Source organism: Podarcis filfolensis (genome assembly GCF_964270895.1).
Source record: "Podarcis filfolensis genome assembly, chromosome: 1".
Taxonomy (NCBI): domain Eukaryota; kingdom Metazoa; phylum Chordata; class Lepidosauria; order Squamata; family Lacertidae; genus Podarcis; species Podarcis filfolensis.
Window position 1 is genome coordinate 71,980,730 of NC_139604.1, and position 24,289 is coordinate 72,005,018.

The 24,289-nt window shown below is 43.7% G+C and overlaps 1 protein-coding gene across 1 annotated transcript in view; it reads right to left on the reverse strand.

Annotated features, from left to right (window-relative positions):
- QSER1 (glutamine and serine rich 1) overlaps positions 1-23,419 on the reverse strand; it is a 40,064-nt gene extending 16,645 nt beyond the window's left edge. The window contains exons 1-4 of the mRNA XM_083597515.1: positions 22,926-23,419; positions 7,128-7,231; positions 6,216-6,377; positions 555-4,196 (exon numbers count right to left, since the gene is read on the reverse strand). Coding sequence (XP_083453641.1) covers positions 555-4,196; positions 6,216-6,377; positions 7,128-7,231; positions 22,926-23,053 — 4,036 coding nt within the window. The 5' untranslated portion in view covers positions 23,054-23,419. The remainder of the gene's footprint in view (positions 1-554; positions 4,197-6,215; positions 6,378-7,127; positions 7,232-22,925) is intronic.
- Between the last annotated feature and the right edge of the window lie 870 nt (positions 23,420-24,289).

Below are 24,289 nucleotides of genomic sequence, written 5' to 3' on the forward strand. Positions count from 1 at the left end.
CTTAGGCATTAAAATGACCCTTAAGAACAGAATGATTGTGTAAAGTCACATAAACATATTACAACATTTTTTAAGCGTTCAGTATGAATTTATATCAAACCAAATTAAATCAGGCCTATAGGTTGTATCCAATGCAGCTTACACTGCTGACTTCTGTGCATAAAAACATACCTTCCTCTTCTGGCTTCTCCAGCCCCTGTGCTGGATAAATCTTATCCAGAGGGGTAGGGGATCCTCTAGAACAGAGTTTGGGGTTGTGTGGTGGAAGGAAGCACTGTTGCATGAGTGGAACTGTTTGCACAGCACTGGACGAAAACCACTGTTTCCCAATACAGATAGTGGAATGTGACAACACTTACAACCATTTTCAAGAAAGCTAAATGACTTCCAAGTATATTTTCCCCTGTCAGGATCCTGCTTTGCCTAAATAACAGTGAAATATAGATATCTGTATACAGCATTTGGGATAAGCAAGAGCGAATCATTTGAATCTTTTACTTAAGTTATTTTAAAACCAGATCCACATATCCAATTGTGAACAAAATAATCTTTACCTGATTTTTTCTTTTTATCAGAAGCATCGTCCAAAGTTGACAATGCAGAAGTGATGCACTTTTGAAGATCCTGGTTAGCCCCTACAGAATCTTCATCAGAAGAAAACGATGGCAATGCTTCTGAATTTTTCTTCAATTCTTCATCACCCTTTCTGTTTGAACATTCAGTGCTGCTCTCAAGTGAGGCAGAAGGTGCTGCTGCTGCCATGTGAGGTTTTGAAAGCGGATGTGGACAAGGTGCTCTAACAACAGGGGTAACAGGTCTCCGCACACGACTGGGAACACGCACAGGAGGAGCTGAAAACTGTTGCCTGGGTCCACCTTTTAAGAAATCTAAAAAAGATGCAATGAATCCTGTTCTGACTTCTGGTTGTTTTTCTTCCACCTCTTTTATTTTTTGCCTCATTTTCTCTTGATGTTGGTAAGTTTCATGGCAGCTTTCAGGAGCAGGGGAATATGGCAAGGCAGCATCAGTTCCTCTTGAATTTTGACGTTTGCACTGTCCACTGCGCTTCAATTGCTTCTGGTGCATGCCATCTTCGTTGGCAGTTTTAAGCTGATTTTGTCCCCTGTCCTTTTGCTTCTGAAGTTCCTCTTGTGATAAATCTTGGCTCTTGCCTTCAGCTCTGCTGCCATTTTCATCACCTGGTTGTTGCATAGATATTGGCTGCAGTGGAACTTTAGTTTTGCTTCCTGTCACAGTGTTGTCACTTTCCATGTTAAAAACACCATGGGGTGCGGCACTCTCATTTCGAGCCCTTCCACTTAAAACAAGATCTATATCTTTTACATTTATTGTACTATCCATATGAACACCGTTTTTATCTTCACATTCATTACCAATGCCAGACTGCTGCTTAACTAAGCCAGGAACCTGTTCGTGCCTCTGTTCAAGCTCTGAGGTAGCAACTCTAGTAGGAATGCTGTGATCAGGAGTCTCAAGGTGTTGTTGCTCAAGGCTCCTATTTTTTGGCTGCATTGTAGGCACTGCTGTTAGGTTTAGTGTAACCTGGCCTCCATTTAAAGAAACATTGTTTATGTTCAGTGGCTTTCCAACAACAGTTGATGAGTTGTTGAAGCTAGAAGTCACATGTCTGACATCCATTGTCTGGAACTGAGACTTAGAATTGTCCCCGTTCTCAACTGACTGGATATTTTCTTCATTAGCCGTAGATTTGGCAAATTCAGACGTTGTTCCTACACAAGCTGCAGCTGTTGCTGCCAAGATATCTTCCACATTAGACAGTATATTCCTCTCATCATTGAGAAGCATAGACTCTGGAAAACATACAGAACTAAGGGAAACAAACTGATTCTTAGATTCATGATCTGGCCGCACAAAATTCTCTTTCAATGTCAAGTGTTGCTGTAGTGGCTTTGATGGTTCAGAAATGTTCATTTTCATAACTTCAGAGTTCTGAGAATGAAGCTGCTGCTGAGAATGTCCTCCATTACTCTGAATCATATGACCATCTATGTGAAGGAATGGGTGAGTCACCTGCTGAGAACCCTGAAGGCGCTGCTGGACTTGTGAAGAACCTTTCGTGTGGCCCAAGCCAGATTGTAGCATTGACTGCTGAAGCATTTGCAAATCACAGGCAGATTCTAGAAGAACGTGTGCACCAGGCAAACACAGCTGCTGGCCATGTCTTATGGCTTGACTGTGAAGCTGTGGTGGTGTGCTCATGACTTGGCCCTGTCGCTCTGATGCTTTCGCTTCATGTACTTTATGCAGAAGAGAATGCTGCTGGCTGAGTTCTTTAGAATCCACATTTACTTGGGTTGTTGGCAATAAATTAGCTGCCTTTTTAATATCATGGCTTCCTACGTTAGTGATATGGCCAATTTGCTGGGTGAGCTGTGCCACAGAACTAACCATTCTTTCGTCTTTTTTTGATTCCTGAAAAGTAAGCCCAACAACTTGATCTTCAAGACGAGAGTTACTCCTGATTACACTTTGAGAATACCTATTATCTGCTTTGGAAACTTTGTAATTTGTATCCTGAGCATTGACTTCATCATCGGTTAGCCTCTGAGTGGAGGAATCCAAAGATGTTTGCTGTTGCAACGCCTGCATATCTTGCATTGGGAACTGTTCATCTTGCTTACACGTTTGATATAAGTTAGGGTCAGATTCCCTTTTGATGTATAACTTAGTATCTGAGGAAGACCTGTTGTTCTGCAATGCCTGTGACTGAGCTGGCATTGCAAAAGAAGTTGACTGGACAACTGGCAAAAACTTTTGAGACTGTGGAGAAGATGGCTCTTGTGCCTGAGAATGTAAAGAAATATAGTTCTGGGGAGGGCTCGAGGCTGACAAGTTCTGAACATGTGGAGAAGAATATGGAAGAGATGGCGACGTTAATGTTGTGTATGTTTCTGAAGGACTAACCACTGACAAAACCTGTGATTGAGATGAATAGTTGCCTTGGGATCTGCTAATGGTTGACAAACCCTGAGAATGACTAGAAGAGTAATTTTGAGATTGGCTGACTGAAGAAAGATCCGTTTGCCCAGAGTAACTGCCATTTGAAATTGAACTTAATACCTGTTGATCAGAAGAATAGCTTAGTGTCTGGCTATCTGAAGTAATTGCCTGTGATTGCCCAGGAAAAGCAAGTGTTTTGTACAGTGGTGGCAGCTTCTCAACCTTGATGGCTGAGAATGCTTGTGCATGACTGACTGGTGGCACATTCTGCGATTGCGTTGAAACATAGTTTTGTGATTGGCTTACTGACAAGAGGCTTGGAAGCTGTGCTGTAGAATAGATTTGTGCTTGACCTGCTATTACAGAATTCTGGCTTTGTGCAGTTTTGGAAAAGCTTTGCGTCTGCACAGTAGGGGCAATGCTTTGTGGCTTAGGAGTCTTTGTTGATCTTGGTGGCTGCTTCGTAGAGCAGTGTTTTGCTTTTGCAGTGGAAACAGATGGAAAACCAGGCGATGGAATCGCTGATGTGTATGACTGAGCAAGTTCTACTGAAACTTGAGAGGTCTTTTGCTGGGGTCTCCCATTGCTCACCTGAGTAGAATCATCGACTGGGCTACAAGACAGGGAAGACTGACGGGATGTATCCTGAAAATCATTTCCACTTGCACTTGATAAATAGTTGTGTAAGGAATGCTGTGAACCAGTCAGTTGTGCCTGAACAGACTGTGTGCTCGAAGGCCGCTGATGGTGCTTAATAACACTACATTCTCGCTGCAGGGCTCTTTCAATTGAGGCAGTGGAACCAGTAAACAGAGGTGAACTATATACTTGTGGAGCCTGCTGAGCTCCTCCAAGTGATGAAGGCAACAAACTGAACTGTGGCTGCAAGAGATGGGGTGCAGACTCTTGAGCAGAGCGATATGTTGAAGATTGTGGTGGTACGCTGGTACTTAACACAGAACCGCCCAGGCGCTCAAAGGCCAGCGCTGTGGGAACTGTGCTCTGGGATGTCTTGATCTGCAATAAAGGGTCATGAGCACTAAGAAGACCATTTGATGTTGGACTGAAAGTTGCATCTTGAAGTGTTAGAGAAGGAGTAGCAGCAAAGTTTCTACTGCTGAAAGTGTTAGGATGCTGATAGGCTGAAGTTGATGGAAATGTCCCAGAAGCTGGCAAGGCTCCAGTAACAAAAAGCTCGGTTGATGAATGCATGCCTGTTTTAAAAAAAGGGGGAAAAGACACTGATAAAAAAGGGGAGTGACTACTCAATAGTGAAATAAGAACATACGTAACCATTTTTTTCCATCTTGGACCTGATAAGAATTATTTAACCACTGCATTTGGAACCAGACCAAACTTATATTCTATTAATATAAAAGAGGATGGTGAAATCATTTGTCTTCCTGGAATTTGTTTTGGGTAGCCTCTGCTATCCTGCTTATATGGTGGCAATTCAGGAACAAGTGCCTGCAAACTAAACCTAATCCATATAAGATTAACGTATTACTGTGCAATAAATGTGGCAAACTGAAAGAGGTTATAGAGCTTGTTTTTGGTAAGAGTGTACTCTGGATCAGGAGCACTGCGGGGGGTGTTTCTTGATCGGATGCTTTCCCTGGATATTCAAGTGGTGCAGGGGCAATAAGCACTTTTTTTAAAACCAGATCCACTGTTGATCCAATTAAAAGTATTTTCTGGAGAAATCAGTACTGTCTTAGTTATCCACATGCTAGCACCTCCAGGCCAGACTGTTGTAAAGCTTTCTGCGTGAGGCTGCCTTTAATGACAGTTCAGAAACTACAAATGGTCTAAAACGAGGAATCCAGAATGTTATGTAGGACACACGAGGTTGGAGTGTATTATTCTAATTATGCATCAACCATATTTGCTGACCGTTTCAAGATTCAATTTAAATTGCTTGTTTAATCTTTAAAGCTCTAAAAATATTGGAGCCATGTTAATTTAGGGTCCACTGCTCCCAGCTGAGCCTGTTTGTCACTTGAGATCTGTATCTGAGGCTCTCATGGTCCCACCCTTATGTGACATTATGCTAAATTAACAGGAAGGTTCTTGAGACAGAGCCTTTCCAATAGAGGCACCGAGACTGTGAAATGCTCCCTGCCCCCTTGAAATACATTGGGATTCCTCTTTTAAATTTTACTGTGCCAATTTGTTGTATTTTAAAAATGTTCTAATCTACTACTTTTATTACTTCTTATTGTGTTACTATTATTTATTTTATGTTGGAGAAATACAAATAACTTTATTAAAATAGCCACCAATATATTCAATTTAAAACTACACTGAAGTCAATACAAACTACTTGTATTCTATTTAGGATCAGTTTGCGAAACTCTCCCACCGCTATAAAAAATCGGCCCAATTTCAAAGAATGTTCTATTTCAAAGAATGTCACAACTGATTTAATAGAACTAATCTTGAATTCAGGACCTCTTTCAAGAGAACAATATGCCAGGACTTTTGTTTTAGCTAAATGCCTTAGATGTGACCTGTGACACATATACAACATATTCTTGTCTATTTTTAGGGTTTTTATGTGTTTTATCAACATATAGTTAAATGGCACTAGGTCTTTCGGAGTTTCTGATGTGCTTCTTATTACCATGCAAGTTCTTCAATAAATACAATATTGTATTTATACATTATTGTTCACAGGGGAGAGAGACTGCAACCATGATGGTCCCTGCTAACAAGTGTGCAACTATGTTAGCAAGCCACTGATTTTTTGCTAGGTTTTTGCAATGCAAACTTATAGGTCGAAGACATCAAGGACTTCTGACTGCATATGAACACACCATCAGCCCTGAGAGCCCACATGCTAAACTGACCCAAGACTAATATTTTCATAGAAGTTCAATTACCAGTTTTGTCCTGCAAGGAAGTTAGACCAGTTTTGCAGGAAGAGATCCAACGTTAAGTGTTTATAACTGGATTACATACTGATTAAAGAGCAATACCTAGATACAAATAGCAGTTAGGCACAAATGCAGTACCTTTTGAAGCAAATATGGTTGTCAAAATAGATGTTTATTAAAGACTTAAAACACTTAAAATGAAAATATTTCCCTAGAAATGCAAAACAAAATGGGAAAAAATTAAAAACAAACATTCTCTCTTAATTTCTCTATGATACTAATATTTCATATATTTATTTATTTACTTATCTATAGAGAAACAGCAGACTTAAGTTCTGAAAATTAGGAAAATGTCACCTGGCTGCCATGTTGGAGCTCTGAACTGTGGCAAGAGAGTAGTTCCTGAAGAAACAGCCTGAGCATTGCGGGATTCAATTGCAGAGAGGAAATTCATAACTGATGTATCTTTAGTGTTGTTATTGCTGCTGTGCATAGTGTTATCAAAAATCCCAGAAAGGCCTGGAACAAACAAATCACATATGAGTCTGAGCACAAAAAACTACACATTACACAATATGCTGCACATTTAAGTGTGCAGCCATACATTCAATGGACATGTAACTCAACCATAAGACTTGCTGGCTAATCTTCGGTAAATTACGATCTCTCAGTCAAACAAGGAATTAATGGGGGACGAAAGACAGAAGAATGTATTGAGATACTGGGATAATGGAAGTGGAGATTATCTAAATAAACTTCAAATGTATGTGAATTGTAGCACCATCAGTTTCAACATAAATTGTATGCTCATCTTTTAACTCACATTTTTTTAAGATTGAACAGTCCACATGAACAGCCCTTGACATCTAAATGTAATTAGCATAAGAATAGTGAGCAGATTATCTGTAGCTGTGCCTTTAAAATAGCTGTACATTTCACTCTCCTTCCAAAAAAGGTTCACACTCTTCAGAAATGTGAAAGCTAGTCATGCAGGTAAGGTGGTGACAGGGAAACAGATATTACTTAAAACATTAATTTATGAAATGTTTTTAAAAACTAAGTGACTAGTAATTTTTATTTGATGAAGTGCATAATAGCACTACCAGGATAGTGCAAATGATAATGCACATTCCTCAAAACATTCTCCTTTATCTATCCCTTGTGAGCATCTAAGTCATCTGCTAGAAGTGTGCTAGAAATTTATAACTGATTTTATACAAAACTGAGAAACATATCCATTTAAACTGAAGATTCACAGAGAATTATTACCGGCGGGTAGGGAAGTAGTGGCATATGCAGGAAGCTGGTGGGAAGTTGTATATGTTTGCCTGTGAAAATCTGTTTCAGATGAATGCCCTCCTCCATAGCTTAAACTGGGGGGAAAGTAAAAGTTATAACACGTAAAATTAGTGAAAACAACAACATGACAACGATAAGTCTGACAATCACATAAAAAGGGATAAAGCAAAAGAACCTCAAAAGAACATGAACTTTAGTGGTTCAGGAGTTACTGATCTGTAGTAGTGCCAATTCTTTACACAACTTTGCATCAACAAACTGATCCAAGAAAGCTGCTTTAGATTACCAAACCAACAAAATAACTTTTAAAACATTAACATATCAAAACAGAGATTTGTTTCCTTGACTTATTTTATTTCTTCCTAGACACATATGGGCGGTATCCATAGCTATATTTTTGGATTAAAGTTGTCTTGAGTTCTGGAGACCTCAATCACATAAAATGTTTGCAGAGCTTCTCCAAGTTCAAATAAAATTATAAAATGTGTGCAGGATAGGGCAGCGTGTGTGGTTTTGAAATTTGGGGAGGGTTTTTCCTTTTTGAATTTGCTTGCTTGATGTTCTCCTTGGGAGGGCTGTGCCCCAGAAGCCCTAGTGGATCAACTCCCACTGCTTAAGCTCCGCCCCCCCTCCACCAACCCTGAAGACTGGGTAGGTTGGAGAAGGGTGATGGTCTCCACATTTGTTTTGAATGCTTCTAAAGTGCAGTGCAGCTGCAAGAGGATCCTTGCTTTTTTCCTCCAATTCCAAGGTTGGGGAAGAAGTTGAGGATCCACCACACTTGCCAGAGCACAGTGGCCCTCTTGACACTGATATGAACCTCTTCCACATTTCCCTTCATGATCGTCTGGCCTCCCACGTCAGAGGTGAAACAAACAAGAGGAAGTGGTGACTATGCACAGAGTAAAGGTAAAGGGACCCCTGACCGTTAGGTCCAGTCATGGACGCCTCTGGGGTTGTGGCGCTCATCTCGCTTTACTGACCGAGGGAACTGGTGTACAGCTTCTGGGTCATGTGGCCAGCATGACGAAGCCGCTTCTGGCGAACCAGAGCAGCACACGGAAAGGCCGTTTACCTTCCTACCGGAGCAGTACCTATTTATCTAGTTGCACTTTGATGTGCTTTCAAACTGCTAGGTGGGCAGGAGCAGGGACTGAGCAACAGGAGCTCACCCCGTCACGGGGATTCGAACCGCCAACCTTTCGATCGGCAACCCCTATGCTCTGTGGTTTAGACCACAGTGCCACCCGCGTCCCTATGTACAGAGTAGGCTCCTGTTAAGAAATGCAAACATGAAAATATACCAGGACAGGTTTTGGTGGGGGGGGGGCGCCTGAAAATAATGCTACATGAAAGATGTAATGGTTAGATGTGGGCTGTATGTTGCCCAACCAAAGCATAGTACTTACTGAAGAATGATCCTTAGTTCTCAACTTTTAATAGCAATAATTTTAGTGGCAATTAAAAATGTCAAATTCAAATTTGTGTTACAAAGGAGCAAAAGCAAGTTATGTTATGAAAAATACTTAAGTTTCTTTTAAAATCTGTTACAATTTGAATGTAACCATAAATAATGTACGTTTAATGTGAAATGGTATTATTGATATATTAGTGTGGCAGAAACATGCATGTCACATAAAAGAAAAGGAGCTATTATAAACTGTGCAGTATCTTTTGGTTTTGACACCAGTACTGAGCTGCTGGAATCACTCTACATTGAAAATCTATACTGTACTAAAAGACACATATTGGACTATTATGAACATCTTAAACAAGTGCTTAGTCATTCTACTACTTTATGCACAATTTGAAAAAATACAAATTTAGTATCTTTCCACTTCCTTTAGGTGCTGCCTGACTAATGTTTAACAATAAACAAGAGAATGTTATGGGAACCTCCAATGTTAGCAGAAGGGTCAAAACCAATTATTAAAATAACATGTACTTTGCTAGAAAGAGCAAACAGAATTGCATCAGCATCTCAACTTGCGTTCTTTCTCAAAACTATTGTACTCCACAAAACTTATACTGTATTTCCAGTAAACATTTGGAGCGCCTATATGCAAACAACCAAAACAAGAGAACATAAACACCTTCACCAACGGAAGGAGCAACTTCTATCCTCAATGAATGAATGTGGAGGCTTGAGCAGAGAACTTATGAGACTCTGGACTGCATTGTATACATTACATATTATTTGGCATTACGGACTCGATCTAGAGTCATGTGAATTTTAACTGTTCTGGGAAATGAGACTGCATCTTCCTCTCAACTGTGGCCACTAAAAATCCTCAGCAAATGCTTGTGTTGTGGCACAGATCTCTGCAATGGGAAGAGGAATCTGAAAACCAGGCAGAGGCAGGTGGCAGAAGCATCACTGAAGTAAATCTACATTTAAATAAGATAATATTATCTTTGAAAACTTTTTAAAAATTAGTCATCTCTTTTATATCCCCACTCTTTACATCAGCTAATAAAACTAAGAAATCCAAAGCAGACACACCCTTAAGAAAAATCTACATTGTCATGTCAGGAATCTGCTGAATTTGATAGTTCAGTTACAAAAATGATACAAGAGGCGGAGGCGGGAACAGCCTACAGAGGCATTAACCTGCAGAGCAAACCAACAGCAAAAAAGAGCAAAAGTTCTGCAGCATGAAGTCTCCAGTAGCTTGTGTGTGTGTGTGTGTGTGTGTGAGAGAGAGAGAGAGAGAGAGAGAGAGAGAGAGAGAGAGAGAGAGAGAGAGAATTGTTGGGCTGCTATTAGGAAGAAAGTTTATGTAGAAGCCCCCTATACAGCGGCACCTCTGGTTGCCCGTTCACAACATGAAAAGAGCACAACCCACAGAGGCGCGTCTGCGCATGCGTGAGTCGCAATTCAACGCTTCTGTGCATGCACATGTCATTTTGCGCATCTGCGCATGCGGCGAAACCTGGAAGTAACCCTTTCTGGTACTTCCTGGTCGCCACGGGACGTAACCTGAAAGAATGTAACATGAAGTGGACGTAACCAGAAGTATGACTGTACTTCCCTTTCTTACACTGATGGCAACAGAAGCCATTCACATCTAAGAAAAACAAAGGGCTTATGTCACCCATCTGGGTCCGTAGGGAGGCAAGACTCCCCCCCCCCCCAATTTAATTCTGGATTAGAAAGGAAAAGAACATTTCTCAGCTTCACTACTCACAATTTGCACCATCTGCCAGCACTCTCCAGACATGTGCTCATTATTGTCAGTGAGCATCTGAGGAACAACCATGTTCTGAAACTGAAATGGATTTGAGGATACCCCCTCAAACTAAAACATTTAACACTCTGGTTAAGAGTGACAGAAGCACTACTATCAATCTAAACCGGAGTTCAATTTTAATTTAAGTAAAGCTGCAATCCAAATCATACCAGTTCTCTCTAAGAAAATGTAAGGGAGAGAAAAAAAGTAACCTTTTGTTTAGCATCACATGCTGATTGTATCGCTGCTGAAGGGAAGATACGTAACAAAGCCACAGAAAGCTCAGTTGTTAGGTTGACTTGCCTTTCAATAGCCTGAAGGAAGAAAACTCCTGTAAAAAAAGGCATCAGGGCTAACTAAGGGACTGGATAGAAAGTATTATTACAGATATTCCATTAGCCCAGTCCAACTAGGCAAGTCATACCGTCATCCAGATTGTTTTTAGTTATGTGAAACCAGGCTAACACAGTATACATTCGTACCTTGGCGCCCAAACGATCAAAAACTGGAATTGAGTGTTCCGGTTTTCGGACATTATGTTGGAAGCTGAATGTCCGATGGGGCTTCCAATCAGAAGCCACGCTTTGGAAGTCAAACATTTTGGAAGTCAAACGGACTTCCAGAATGCATTCTGTTCGACTTCCGAGGTACAACTGTATAAGACATTTGTACCATCATTTCATGAAGAATTGTATGTATCAGTGACAGTGTACCACCAGGCCACGTACCTGATATGTCCTGACAAGCTTTTTTAAAGACCCACCACCCTGCTAAACAAATTTAGCTCTGCCAAACAACACTGGCTTCGGTGGTGCTGAGTTCACAGCACTCCAGAAACAGGAAGGAGTGTTCTGGTATGTTCCAATGCTTTGCCAGAACTCTTAAAAAACAACAACAGATTAGGTCAGATCAAAGTGCTTTTTCCATTTCTGGCATGTTCTGATCTGCTCTCAATGGCAATGGTTTGTTCAGTGCCATCACTACTCATGGAACTGATGAAGGATAAGACTCAATCTCTCAGACAGAAGTGGTAGCTGGATGACCTATGTGCACACTCCTTTTCCCAGTCCCTAGTACTCCAGAAGAGCAGCAGTGTGCTCAGAGGTTTTTAAAGGACCAGCCTCATGGGGAACTAAGGTGATGCTCTCTCCTACTGCCCTCAATCCTTTCCCACCCTGTATGTCTCCAGGAGCTGGCTGTGAGATTTAAAAAGCAGCACTCTTGATGAGCATCATTAATTGTGTGTGTGTTCTTTAAAAGGCAACTGAGAAGGCAGGCAGTATTAAATTAATGGTGAGGGGTAATTGGGAATTCATTTTCTATTCATTTTCTATTCAGTTAATTAATTTCAGTTCCTTTATGTCATAGGATTTTGAGCACCTTTGCCATGTGAACCCCCTCATGTGGTAACAAAGCAATATAGAACTAAAAAAAACAGCCAGCCATTCCTGCTCTACAGCAAATATGACTCCCTTGGGCATGCAAATGAATATCTGCAGCCTGTTGTTCTGTCAAAATCTCCAATAATTAACGTAACAAAGGGCAGGAACAGCTTTTCTGAAGAATTCTTTTGGTAAGGTAGGCCACAGGATAAATTCTACTAAGAAGCTGATGATCAACCAATTGAAATGATGGTGTCGCAGATGAATCTTAAAGAACAAAAGAAAGGCTTGTTGAGGCTATACCTGGCAAAAAACCACACATTTGATTTATTTACAGAAGACACTGATTTCCAGGAAGAGAAATTAATGGACTTATTCTTTAAAGATGGCAATGTCATCTAAACAATGATCAGAATCAAGAAATGAGTACATTATTTTTATTTTTGCTACACGGTTGTTTCTGCTCTACCCACAGCAATGCTTTGATTCTGAGAATAGAACATATGCTACTAACGGCATATATATTTCTGTGCTAAATTTGAGAATACCATTGAGGTGTTGGCAAAGCCTCACCCCAGCACCAGTGCCTAGGGCAGGCTTCCTCAACCTCAGCCCTCCAGATGTTTTTGGCCTACAACTCCCATGATCCCTAGCTAGCAGGACCAGTGGTCAGGGATGATGGGAATTGTAGTCTCAAAACATCTGGAGGGTTGGGGTTGAGGAAGCCTGGCCCAGGGCTACTGCCAGGCTTTACCCCCCTCTCAGTATCATGCCAAACTATATATGCTATGTTAAAAAAAAAGTCAATGGACCCCATTCACCTCTGTAGGATGAATTAACTATTACCTGTCATACATTTTGGGAAAATATACAGCATATTAGGCTCAAATAACTTGCTGTTGTCCCTATGTACACCAAGATGGAATAAAATACAGGGTAACCAATAGTTCACAAACATGCTATGAAAGATGATTTATGGTCACCTCAGAAAACCAATACAAACTCAGTTTGTATTACCTTTTTCAAAAATTATATCTATATCTCTATCTATCTATCTATCTATCTATCTATCTATCTATCTACACACACACACACACACACACACACACAGAGAGAGAGAGAGAGAGAGAGAGAGAACAAAGCATGCCCAGATAATTTCAAAAGTGTGCTTAACTGTAATGTGGTTTTCAAGATCTTGTCCAACTCTACTGCATCTAAAAACAGTGCAATTATACTATACTGTACAGGTGTTTTTGCAAGACAATAAACAAATTCAGCAAAAGGAAAGGAATTGCAAGTTTGGAAAGCCTATCTATAACTGGTTAACAAAGAGTAAAAAAGAAAATTGGAAAAGCAGAGACAGAATCTAGAACCAGTACAGAACTGATATCACTTTTGATGGTACACTTATGTTAATGAACAATTTTAAGAAAAACAACAACACATGGCCAAGAGAAAAAATGTTTTTAAGCAAAATGCCAGCTAAAGGGGTCTTATGCTGCTGCATCTGAAACTGTGCATATATTCTCCACATCCGCTAGGTAAGATATGGCATTCTGGCAGATTTTGCACTATATAATTTGGAGCAAGTTCACTTAGTTTTCAGCACTTACAATCTGCCCAAAGTACAAATTTTGGATGACCCCACTATCATTATGGGCTATTGCACACAGACAATGGGAACAATGACAGCGCCAAACTTAATTCATATTAGACCTGTTGCCTCTAGCCTTGCAAAAATTAAGTTGGCAAAATCCATCAGGAAATGCCATGATTTATTCTGTAACAATCTGAAAGCAACAAAGCAAAAAGGCCAAAGGCCCTTAAATATATTTACAAAGTGTCCAGAAGACTAGCAATCTGACATGCATTTCATGAAGTAGTCAGACGATCTTGATTTTCTCACCTCCCTATTTCCTGCAACTCAGTCCCTATTCAACTCTGAGTTCAGGCAACCCCGTCCATGCTGAATATTTTGCATGTTACTAAGGCACAGGAAAAAAAGCTCAACAAACAAAACACCAATGTGGTGTTCTGAATAGTGTGTCAAACTTGGACGAGAGGGGCCTGGGGTTGAATGGCACTTTTTTAGCTGAGTCCAGTAACCATCCCTTAGACTAGCATATCTCAAAGGATTGTTGTGAGAATAACCACTTAAGAGACATTGAATTCCCTGGAAGGAACATGTTAGATAAAGCATTAAATAAAATCTCTGAAATAAAATCTAGCTGCCTCATTCACCAGAATCACCAATCTCTGTAGTAAATGCCTGAGACCACTGACAGGAGCAATTCTTCTTTAGAAATAAGGTAAAACCATGCATACAGTGACTTCTGTAGCTTCTCCACATATGTGTTATTATATGATGCACAGCAGGCACATATATATTTTTATTTACAATTTTAGTTTCTCCTCTCAACTTCACATGGGATGTGAAATTGCTAGAACATACGTAAATAAGAGAACTAAGAAGACAGAATCTGTAGAAGTCATGCATTCAAAAGCATTGGTTTTTTTTATAAAAAAGAACAAACAGATGTATTAGCTTGCTCAAAAAACAAACAAAACCAAGATTTCTGGTGACATTTGACTCTACTCCATTGTCATTCATATGAAGAAACAGCACTTCAAATCTCATCATCCACAAGATCTTGCACGATCAAGTCGTGTTTTCTCTGTCTTTTGGATACTAGATTTCAAAATCTGCCAAGCAAAGCTATAAATGACGCCCACTGTACTTTTTTTTAACAGACATCTCTGTCTGCAAAGCATATCCTGAGTGAGTGACAGAAAAAAACAAACATTTACTTATCTTGCAGTCCCAACCATACTGCACAAATGGTAATTTGCATTGTACTTAGAGATCTAGATTCTATGCTTAGTAAGTAGAGCAGAACCATTTCTGTCTGCTACTATCAATACCACTAAAAAGCCAAGGAAAAAATCCCCAGGATGTCTTAGGATGTCTCCGCAGCCCTTAGGATGTCTTACTCTTTAAGGGCAAGTAAGAGCACACAGGTAACCTCAATGTGGCACCAGACCCTGTATCTGCCACACAGAGCTTTGAGGAAATGCTTATGGTGCCTGCTGCATCTACCCAGAGGTTTGATGTTATTTTAATATCAGCATAAGTATCAACTTGTGACCACATCTTGTGTTGCTGATAGGACTCTTAAGCCCAATCTTATGTACATGAATAGTACAGTGCAAATAGTAGTAGGCAGCTACTAAAATGCTCTATTATCTCAGGGCACAATAGGTAGTAATGTTCACCACATGTGATATATTTGGATACACAGGAAGTAAATATTATCTTCTGTGTAAACAAACCAGTATTTCATTGAATTGTCAGCTCTCATAATGTACACTCTGTCATCTAGATTAAAGAAAGTCAAACTGCTTTAAACTTGAAGCACATTCTCCACAGCTGATTTGCAAAAAACCAAAACCCCACCCAGTTCTGATTACCTCCTAGTTACTCTCAGCAGCCAAATCACAGCTGCTTCTCATTATCATCATCACTCCCTTTCTAATATGGGACCTGCCCATGAATGCTAAGCTTTCTCAGGTGTCGTTGGTGAAGGACTTCATTAAAAGATTTTTTAAAGTCTAAGAACACAATGCTGCCTGGATCACTTCTTTCTATAGGTTTGCTGACATTTTCAAAAGAACTCTTGAAAGGTCAGTGAGACAGGAATCACCCTTGCAGAAGCAATGCTGGTTCTCCTTCAGCAAGACTTGTTCTTCTAAATATTAGTTTAAAGGTAAAGTTAAAGGACCCCTGACAGTTAAGTCCAGTCGCGAACGACTCTGGGGTTGCGGTGCTCATCTCGCTTTACTGGCCGAGGGAGCCGACATTTGTCCGCAGACAGTTTTTCTGGGTCATGTGGCCAGCATGACTAAGCCGCTTCTGGCAAGACCAAAGAAGTGCATGGAAATGCCATTTACCTTCCCGCCGGAGCGGTACCTATTTATCTACTTGCACTTAGGGGTGCTTTCAAGCTGCTAGGTTGGCAGGAGCTGGAACCGAGCAACAGGAGCTCACTCCGTCGTGGGGATTCAGATCGCCGATCTTCTGATCAGCAAGTCCTAGGCTCTGTGGTTTAACCCACAGCGCCACCCGCGTCCCTAAATATAATAATAATATATTGGTTTATTCTATGTTTAAAGAATGCTTAACAGAATTCCCAAGGTTTAAAAGGTATAATAAAACGTCAACAATACGTAAGAGGTGCACCCCCCACTCACAAAAAAACCAGCTTAAACAACACAATCATACGCAGTAGCCATGAATGTTGACTCTTACCTGGAAAAGAAAAAATGGAAAACCAGGGACAATGCAAAAACCAGGGTAGGGGCAAATGGAACAACTTGCTATAAGAGGGCATGGCCGACCCATAAAATGGATCGATCCTATTAGGACAGGAAAGTATCTTATAACATCTTGTTGCAGGCAGTGGCGTAGCATGGGTTGTCAGCACCCGGGGCAAGGCAAGTAATTTGTGCCTCCTAACCCGTGAATTTGTGCCCCCTAACCCTAACCCCCAGATGTTGCGCCCGGTGCGGCCGGCCCCCCCTGCACTCCCCACGCTACGCCACTGGTTGCAGGTCACACTTTCCCCCCTCTTAATAAGGAGCTCAGGTAGTCAACTCTGTATCAGTTTTAATATGACACAGGATCACCCCAAAATAGTGATTTGTATCTACTTACAGGACTTCTTGCTACATTCCCCAGCCACTTTGGGCAGCTTCCAGTGTGTATAAAAAAAGTTTCATTTCCAGTTGCGGGTATTTTTGGTACAGTATTTTTGATCTGGATTGGAGAGACAGTGGCAGAGGGAGCATTTAAAAGGTGTTTAGACAGTGCTCCCCTCTTACATGACTTCACTTATGGGGGGGTTAGAATGTAAACCCAAAGTAAGTGGGGAGGTGCTTGTATTAAAAGAATTTTGACAGTCATGTGACTAGTAATGTGAGGTGAGAATATTCTCGAGAATGAGAATAGTCTTGAGAATATTCTCTGCTAGAAAATTCTCTCAGAGAATATTCTCCGCAAACTAAATTCTAATGTAAGAACCAGTTTTACCACCCACATTTTAAAAATCTAGTAAATAATAAGTCAAGCTGTGATATTACTAAATTTATTTGTATCAAACCTTAACATGCCAATTGTATTTTTTGACTTGTCCTATAACATGAACACATTCTAACGGAAGAATAAAATATGACCTTATTGCTCCAATAGTGAAATGAATAATGTTATTAGAATCGGACACACCAAGGTGGTTTGAGGTTGGGTGGTTGAGTCATTTAAAGAACTAGAAGATCACTTTGAAAAAGTGATGCCGTTGAGCCCCCTTATAAAGCAAGAAGAGAAATAGATGAAAGAGGCAGTTAAGAAAGAAAAGAAATTGCAGCCAATTCACTTTGCTGCAAATATCCTTGATTTAAAGTATAATGGCGTTCATTTATCATGAAACGAACAAATTCAAGGTACCGAGTACATTGATCTCAAAATATCAGCAAGTGCACCAAGTGATGCACAAGATATTTTGGCAGAGCTGGCAGTATATCGTGCTAAGGAAGTTTTTTTTAGCAAGTCATACGTATTGAAGTTGGTTGAAAAAGTGGATACAGTGGTTTGGTGGAAGGGACCATGCTTTGGTTCAAAGCTTAGCAGAGTGGCTGTGGACATTTTAAATATGCCACAAACGACAGCTGCAACGGAACGTAGCTTCAGTACTTATGGACTTATTCATTCAGCAAAAATGAATAGGCTTACTATAGACAAAGCAGGAAAGCTTACATATGTAGCTCATAACTTAAAACTCCTAGAAGAGAAGAAAACACAGCTTCTAACAAGCTCATTGAATTTTACACAACCATCAACTTCGTTTTATGAACTCGCAGATGATCAGTGTGGAACTGAAAGCTCTGTTACCGGTGGAGACAAAGATGGTGACTTATCCTCTTAAGATGTTTGAGGAGTCAAAAGAATATTCTCGAGAATTTAACATCACTACATGTGACCTACAGAACACTGAGGAAATAGAGGAAATAAAATATAGAATAACTTGTCTCTCTCGAAAGGCAACCTCTGGGTTCACTTTGAACTCTACAAGCAAGAACTCCTATATTTGTTGTCACATGTTATTTTTTGAGGAGTGGGAAGGAGGCAGGCAGGCAATCACACCTATGCTAAAATCCTAGATTTCTCTACTCTCTTTTACGAACTGCAGCCACTTTACTCCAGAGAATGAAAAATGGGCCTAATGGAAGCAAAAGCTAGGCAGATTGTATTAGTAAATCAGAAGAGACATAGAATGTTAGGGGCGAAGGGAGAAATGAAAAAGCGGGGAGGAATTGCTCACATCTCATGCTGCTTATAGAAGGTTATGGAATTGGACTGTACAGGATTCAGATGGAATAAAAGAATGTTATCCAGAACCACTCGCCTCCTTCATAAGGCAGTAAAATGCTTAGGGTTGGAGCTACCAATCAACCCCAAAACTGAGCTCCCTTAACACCATATAGCAAGCATGGAAAGACATGAGGGGCAAGGTGACCTTCCTCCCTAGAGGTCTGAATAGTGCTACATGGTCCAGCTTGGGTGGTTCTTTGAACAGGAGCACTTCTCTTAAGAGCCGAAAATATACCGTATTTTTCGCCCTATAGGACGCACCTTTTCCCCTCCAAAAATGAAGGGGAAATCTGGGTGCGTCCTATGGGGCGAATGCAGGCTTTTGCTGAAGCTTGGAGAACGAGAGGGGTCGGTGCGCACCGACCCCTCTCACTCTCCAGGCTTCAGGAAGACATCCGCAGCCTAGGCAGCCCTGCGGGAGTTCCCGCAGGGATGTCTAGGCTGCGGATAGCAGCCTGCTTCCCGGAGCGTCGGGCGCCCTGAAAGCAGAGCGCCCGGCGCTTCGGGAACACATCCACAGCCTAGGCAGCCCTGTGGGAGGTCCCGCAGGGATGTCTAGGCTGCGGATAGCAGCCTGCTTCCCGGAGCGTCGGGCGCCCTGAAAGCAGAGCGCCCGGCGCTTCGGGAACACATCCGCAGCCTAGGCAGCCCTGTGGGAGGTCCCGCAGGGATGTCTAGGCTGTGGATAGCAGCCTGCTTCCCGGAGCGTCGGGCGCCCTGAAAGCAGAGCGCCCGGTGCTTCGGGAACACATCCGCAGCCTAGGCAGCCCTGTGGGATGTCCCGCAGGGATGTCTAGGCTGCGGATAGCAGCCTGCTTCCCGGAGCGTCGGGCGCCCTGAAAGCAGAGCGCCCGGCGCTTCGGGAACACATCCGCAGCCTAGGCAGCCCTGTGGGAGGTCCCGCAGGGATGTCTAGGCTGCGGATAGCAGCCTGCTTCCCGGAGCATCGGGCGCCCTGAAAGCAGAGCGCCCGACGCTTCGGGAACACATCCGCAGCCTAGGCAGTCCTGTGGGAGGTCCCACAGGGATGTCTAGGCTGCGGATAGCAGCCTGCATCTCGGAGCATTGGGCGCTCTGCTTTCAGGGCGCCCGGCACTTCGGGAATACATCCGCAGCGTGGGGAGCCCTGCAGGAGTTCCCCGCAGGGCTCCCCACGCTGCGGATAGCAGCCTGCCGCCCGGCGGGCGGGGCACCCTGAAGCAGAGCGCCCCTCGCGCCGGACAGACATGGGCCAGCCCCACAAGCTCGGGGGACAGCAGGGAGGCACAGCGCCGCCATCCCACTGTTCCTCGACCTGGTTCGGTTTCTCCGACCTGCTTTTTGGCGGGGAAATAAAGGAAAAAATTTTTTCCTTTATTTCCCCCCAAAAAAACTAGGTGCGTCCTATGGGGCGGAGCATCCTATGGGACGAAAAATACGGTACCACATTTTTTGTGGTATCCCACTTGCTCCCTATAACTGCAAAGATGCTGGCCCCATGCTTACTGTTGAAGGCAAGCAAGCCAGAATATATGCAAACACACATTTCCTTCAACATTTCCTTCCCCAAAAGGTGAAATCCTCCTCAAAAGGGGACAGAGGACTGCATCTGTGCCCTCATGTTATGGAATGTAGGCTACATGAATACAGCTTTGTTGGCATCTATCTGTCTCAAGAGACAATGGAGTGTGCTTCTGGGGGCGAAGTAAAACTGCTGTGCTAGCAGGTCTGAAGTGACCTCCACAGGGCAAAAGCCTTGTATGTGTATGGAGGTATTGGGCTGCTCAGATGACAAGACCCCATTCTCGGCCTTGCTGATGTGGTCCGCCAAAGGAAAGCAGGGCAAATATTTCAGTTTTTTCCCCCCTAGGGTTTTACTCCTTAGCCTTTTATTCTCCTGAAAATATCCTGTAAGCATAAGTTTAGGACCGGAGTTTTCCTTCTCTAAGATGGGCTACATTCCGAGGTTGACAGGCCCCATCTGCCACTCACATGCAGCATGTGCAGAAAACAACTTCTTGACCATTTGACCCACTATTGGTCTCATCTGCTCAATCCACGTGAGCCTGTCTTCACATGCGGGAAAGCTCCTAACTCACAAAGGGTTTGAGATCCATCAGCTACCCCTCACTTGGTTTATCCGGCCAGTCGAAGCTGTTCCCTGGTGTAGCTGCTATCGCCTGCCGACAGCTTCTGGGAGTCACAGGTGAGAGCTGAGTGCAGGATAGGGATCAAAGGTGGACACACCGCCCCAGAAGGAACACAACATGTCCCCCACCATAGGTACTACCCCTCCCCTAACATACCTGCTCAGTTACCCTTCCGCTTTGGGGCCCTGGAAGCAAGAAATCTGTATATATTTTCCCCTCAATTTGCCCTTACCTATCAGGCAAGTGACTTAAAGAAGAGTTATTACATGGTCCTGGCTATGGGAGTGAGTGAGAGCCCCTGATGAGAAAAAGCATGCAGCACATGACAAAGCACTTGCCAACTTTTAACTCATCAGCTTTTACCATCTCCATGATCTTTTGAGCCTGGCCATCAACAATGAAAATTCTCTTGTGGGGAAAGGCTGTACAGTGGTACCTCGGGTTAAGTACTTAATTCGTTCCGGAGGTTCGTTCTTAACCTGAAACTGTTCTTAACCTGAAGCACCACTTTAGCTAATGGGGCCTCCTGCTGCTGCCGCACCGCCGGAGCATGATTTCTGTTCTCATCCTGAAGCAAAGTTCTTAACCCGAGGTACTATTTCTGGGTTAGCGGAGTCTGTAACCTGAAGCGTATGTAACCCGAGGTACCCCTGTAGTTTAATAGTAGAGCATCTGCTTTGGACACAGAAAGTCCCAGGTTTAATCTCCAGGTATGACTGGGAGAGAAGCCTGTGTGAAATCCAGGAGAGCCACTGCCCATCAGTGTAGACAAAACTGAGCTAGGTGGACCAATGGCCTGACTAGGTGTAAGGCAGCTTCCTCTGTTCTCATTCTCCCACTCTCCTCTTAGTTTGTTGGTGAGCAGGCTTGGACTGACTTGCAAGCCAGGGAATTATCAAGCCTTGCAAGCTCATCAAAGCCTGACTGCCAGCAAATAAGATTTTCTTGTTCTCCTCATGGGCCAAAGCATCACACACCTATTTTGATTTGCCTATGAGCATGGTTTTTAATTACAGCATTTTCTAAAAAAATCTCTTACATCTTAGTTAAAACAAGCTAAAGTATTATTGGGGGAGGCACCTGGATGACTGCTCCTCAGTCAATGTTAAAGAGCTGTCTATAAATTTGCTTACTGAATCAAAATTGGTTAAAATCATCAAAATATGAAAGCTAATATAATTTAAGATTGGTTGGTGGAGATACAAATTTCTCCCACTGTTGTTCCAGCTCAGAGATCCACTGCAACATTTTGTTGCAGGTCCCACCTGTTCCATACCAACACCCAACTGGATTTCAGGCTCAACATGCAAAATCCCTTACTTGTTTTAAGAAGCACAAGTTGCTTAAATATACAGTTAAATCTACATTTAAAAATATATCTCGTAGGGCAAGCTACTTTACTCACAGCATGGTAAAAGCACCTTTGCCATCATGTATGAGAAAGCAATACAAAAGGAAATATAAAAGGATCACATTCATTATTCCACGCTTTACTCCGTTAAATCCCTGGGGATTTTATGCTCTTGGGCAAGTTTCAGCATAAAGAGTCAGAACATCCATAAGCCTTTATCTATAGTAAAACAATAGATAACGTAATAAAATCTAAATAATGCGAGGATGCTGGGAAGCCATGAGATGAACCCAAAACACACTCTGGCGGCTTAAGATGAGATCATCCAGAGTTAGCAATGCCCATCCCCAATTGCCAACTCTGCGCTTTCAACCTCCAAAGCACACGGTATTGTTCTTCACACTCCTTCCCTCTGTAAACTGTGCCGTTTAACAAATTGTGCCACACCTTTAAAGCCTCGCTCTGCCCACTAGGATTGACTGTATACATATGGGGATGGGGGAGCCTTCCCCACTTTCCTCCAAAGATCTCAAAGACGACACACACAAAAAGTTGATACAGTATGAGATGGGCTTCCCCTAGGCAACGTAAAAAGTAAACACGAACTCTTGAACTCCAACATGCCTGGTGAACACGCGCGCGCGCACACACACACACCCCTTGGGAGCCGGAGACGAAAAGCAGGGCAACTTTCCCCGCTTTCTTAGGAGTTTAAATGCACTTTAATGGGGGAGGGGGTGAAGGGAAAAGGAGGACTAATTTTGGAATGCGTGGCTTCCCTCTTCCCACGCCGAGGGGAAGGAAGAAAAAACGCTCCAAGTTGCAGAAAGCGTGATTTTATAGAAGAGAGAAAATGAGAAGCGTGGTTTGGGGATTGCATGGCAGCCCCGAATCACCCTCGCGCCCCCCGCCCCGGTCCTCTCCTACACCACGGAGCCGCCTTCCTCGCCCTCCGCCGGCTCTTATTGCCCTTTATTCGCTCGCCCTCCCAGCCGCCTTCCCCTCGCGACACCCGTCTCCAAACCCCAACGGCGCCCTGGGCCCCCGCAGCGCCGGAGAAGGGCTGCCCGCCGCCGCTTTCTCCTTTCGGGAGGAGGGAAGCCTCCCCAAGCGCCGGCGACTCCGCCGCTTCAAGGAGCGGCGGGCACGCCCCGCGGGCGCGAGGGGCACCGGAGGCCTCGTCCCAATCCCCGGCCTTTCCTGGCGCAGCCCCCGCAGCAGGCGAGCCGCCGGCTGCAGAGCGGACCCTCCTTACCTGGCCTTGAGGCTGCTGGCGCCCCGCTCGTAGGCCCAGGCGGAGGGCGGCGGCGAGGACGCGGCGGCGGCGACCGAAGCTAGCGGGTCGGGGTAGCTGGGGGTCGCCGGGTAGTTCCTGTCCATCATCGGAGCGGGAAAGGAGGGGACGCCGCGGCTCCGCGCGGGGCCTGGGCGCGCGGGGAGAAGGGAAAGGGGGCGGAGGCGGGCGGGCTGCTTGGCGGCGGCGGCTGCAGCTGCAAGGACCGAGCGGGTGGGAGAGACTCCCCCCCTTCACTCTCGCAGGAGGAGGAGGAGGAGGGCGGCAGCGGCGGCCACCCCCGACGCGGCCCTCCCCTCGGTTTCCGCCGCGAGGGGCGGGAGGGCGGCTCGTAATTAGGGGAGCGGCGGCTGCAAGCAGCCCAGCCGAAGACCCATGTTGGGCTGCTGCTGCTGCTGCTGCTTACCAGGATGTCCCTCCCACCCCCGCCACGGTTTACTGGGGCTCCAGAGCACGGGAAGCAGCTGCTGCCGCCGCCGCCGAGGATCCGTAATCGTAGCGGCGGCGGGAGAAGGAAGGGAGGAAGGAGTGAGTTTGGCCTACAGAGCGGAACCGGGAAAGGCGGCGCGTCAGAATGCGGGCAATAACCGAGGAGCCCTAAATACGGACAAGCTTCGGAGTAGCCGAAGCCTGGTATGGCGACTGGGAATTGCATACTTCGGATGGGCTTCAGTAAGGACCCGTGTTGGCCGCCGTGCGGTGGGGAATGCTTTGCCATCTTTTTTGTGTGCAGGTGAAAATGGTTTTCCGTGACTGAGCTAGAAGTTCTGGAGCCACGCGGACACTCCTTCCTCAGATTTTATTTTCTCCCTCGTTCACTGTTTTAGCTTGTATGCCTACCAGCTTACAAAACTGTGAATGTTTAAAGCTGTCGACGTGAGAAGTGTCAACACGTGTCTCATCCAGGAAGCCAAGATTAGCTGTTTCTGCTTGCAGAGTGTACATGCTGGAGAGCCTCCGGTTTGTTGTTGTGGGTAATGTGTAAAAAGTCCCCAAAGTTCATACAGTTTCCAGTGGGTGGGTGGGTGTGAACTGTTTCTCTGCTTTGGAATGTAGGTGGAGAAATCAAACGCTTGAACAGAATATTGTACATGCTTCTTTTCTGAAAACAGGACATGCACTGTTCCTCACCCCATGGCAGTAGCTATTTCACATTTCCCTTAGCGGCTTACCTCCTTTGGTTTAACATTGCTCCCAGAAATAGAGAACATACTTGTGTAAGTATTCTGCAACAAATATACCTGCACTTATAACCTGTATGCAAACATACAGTTAATTCAGTGGCTTCAATGTAAGTTTTAATAACTCCACCTCATGTTAATTAG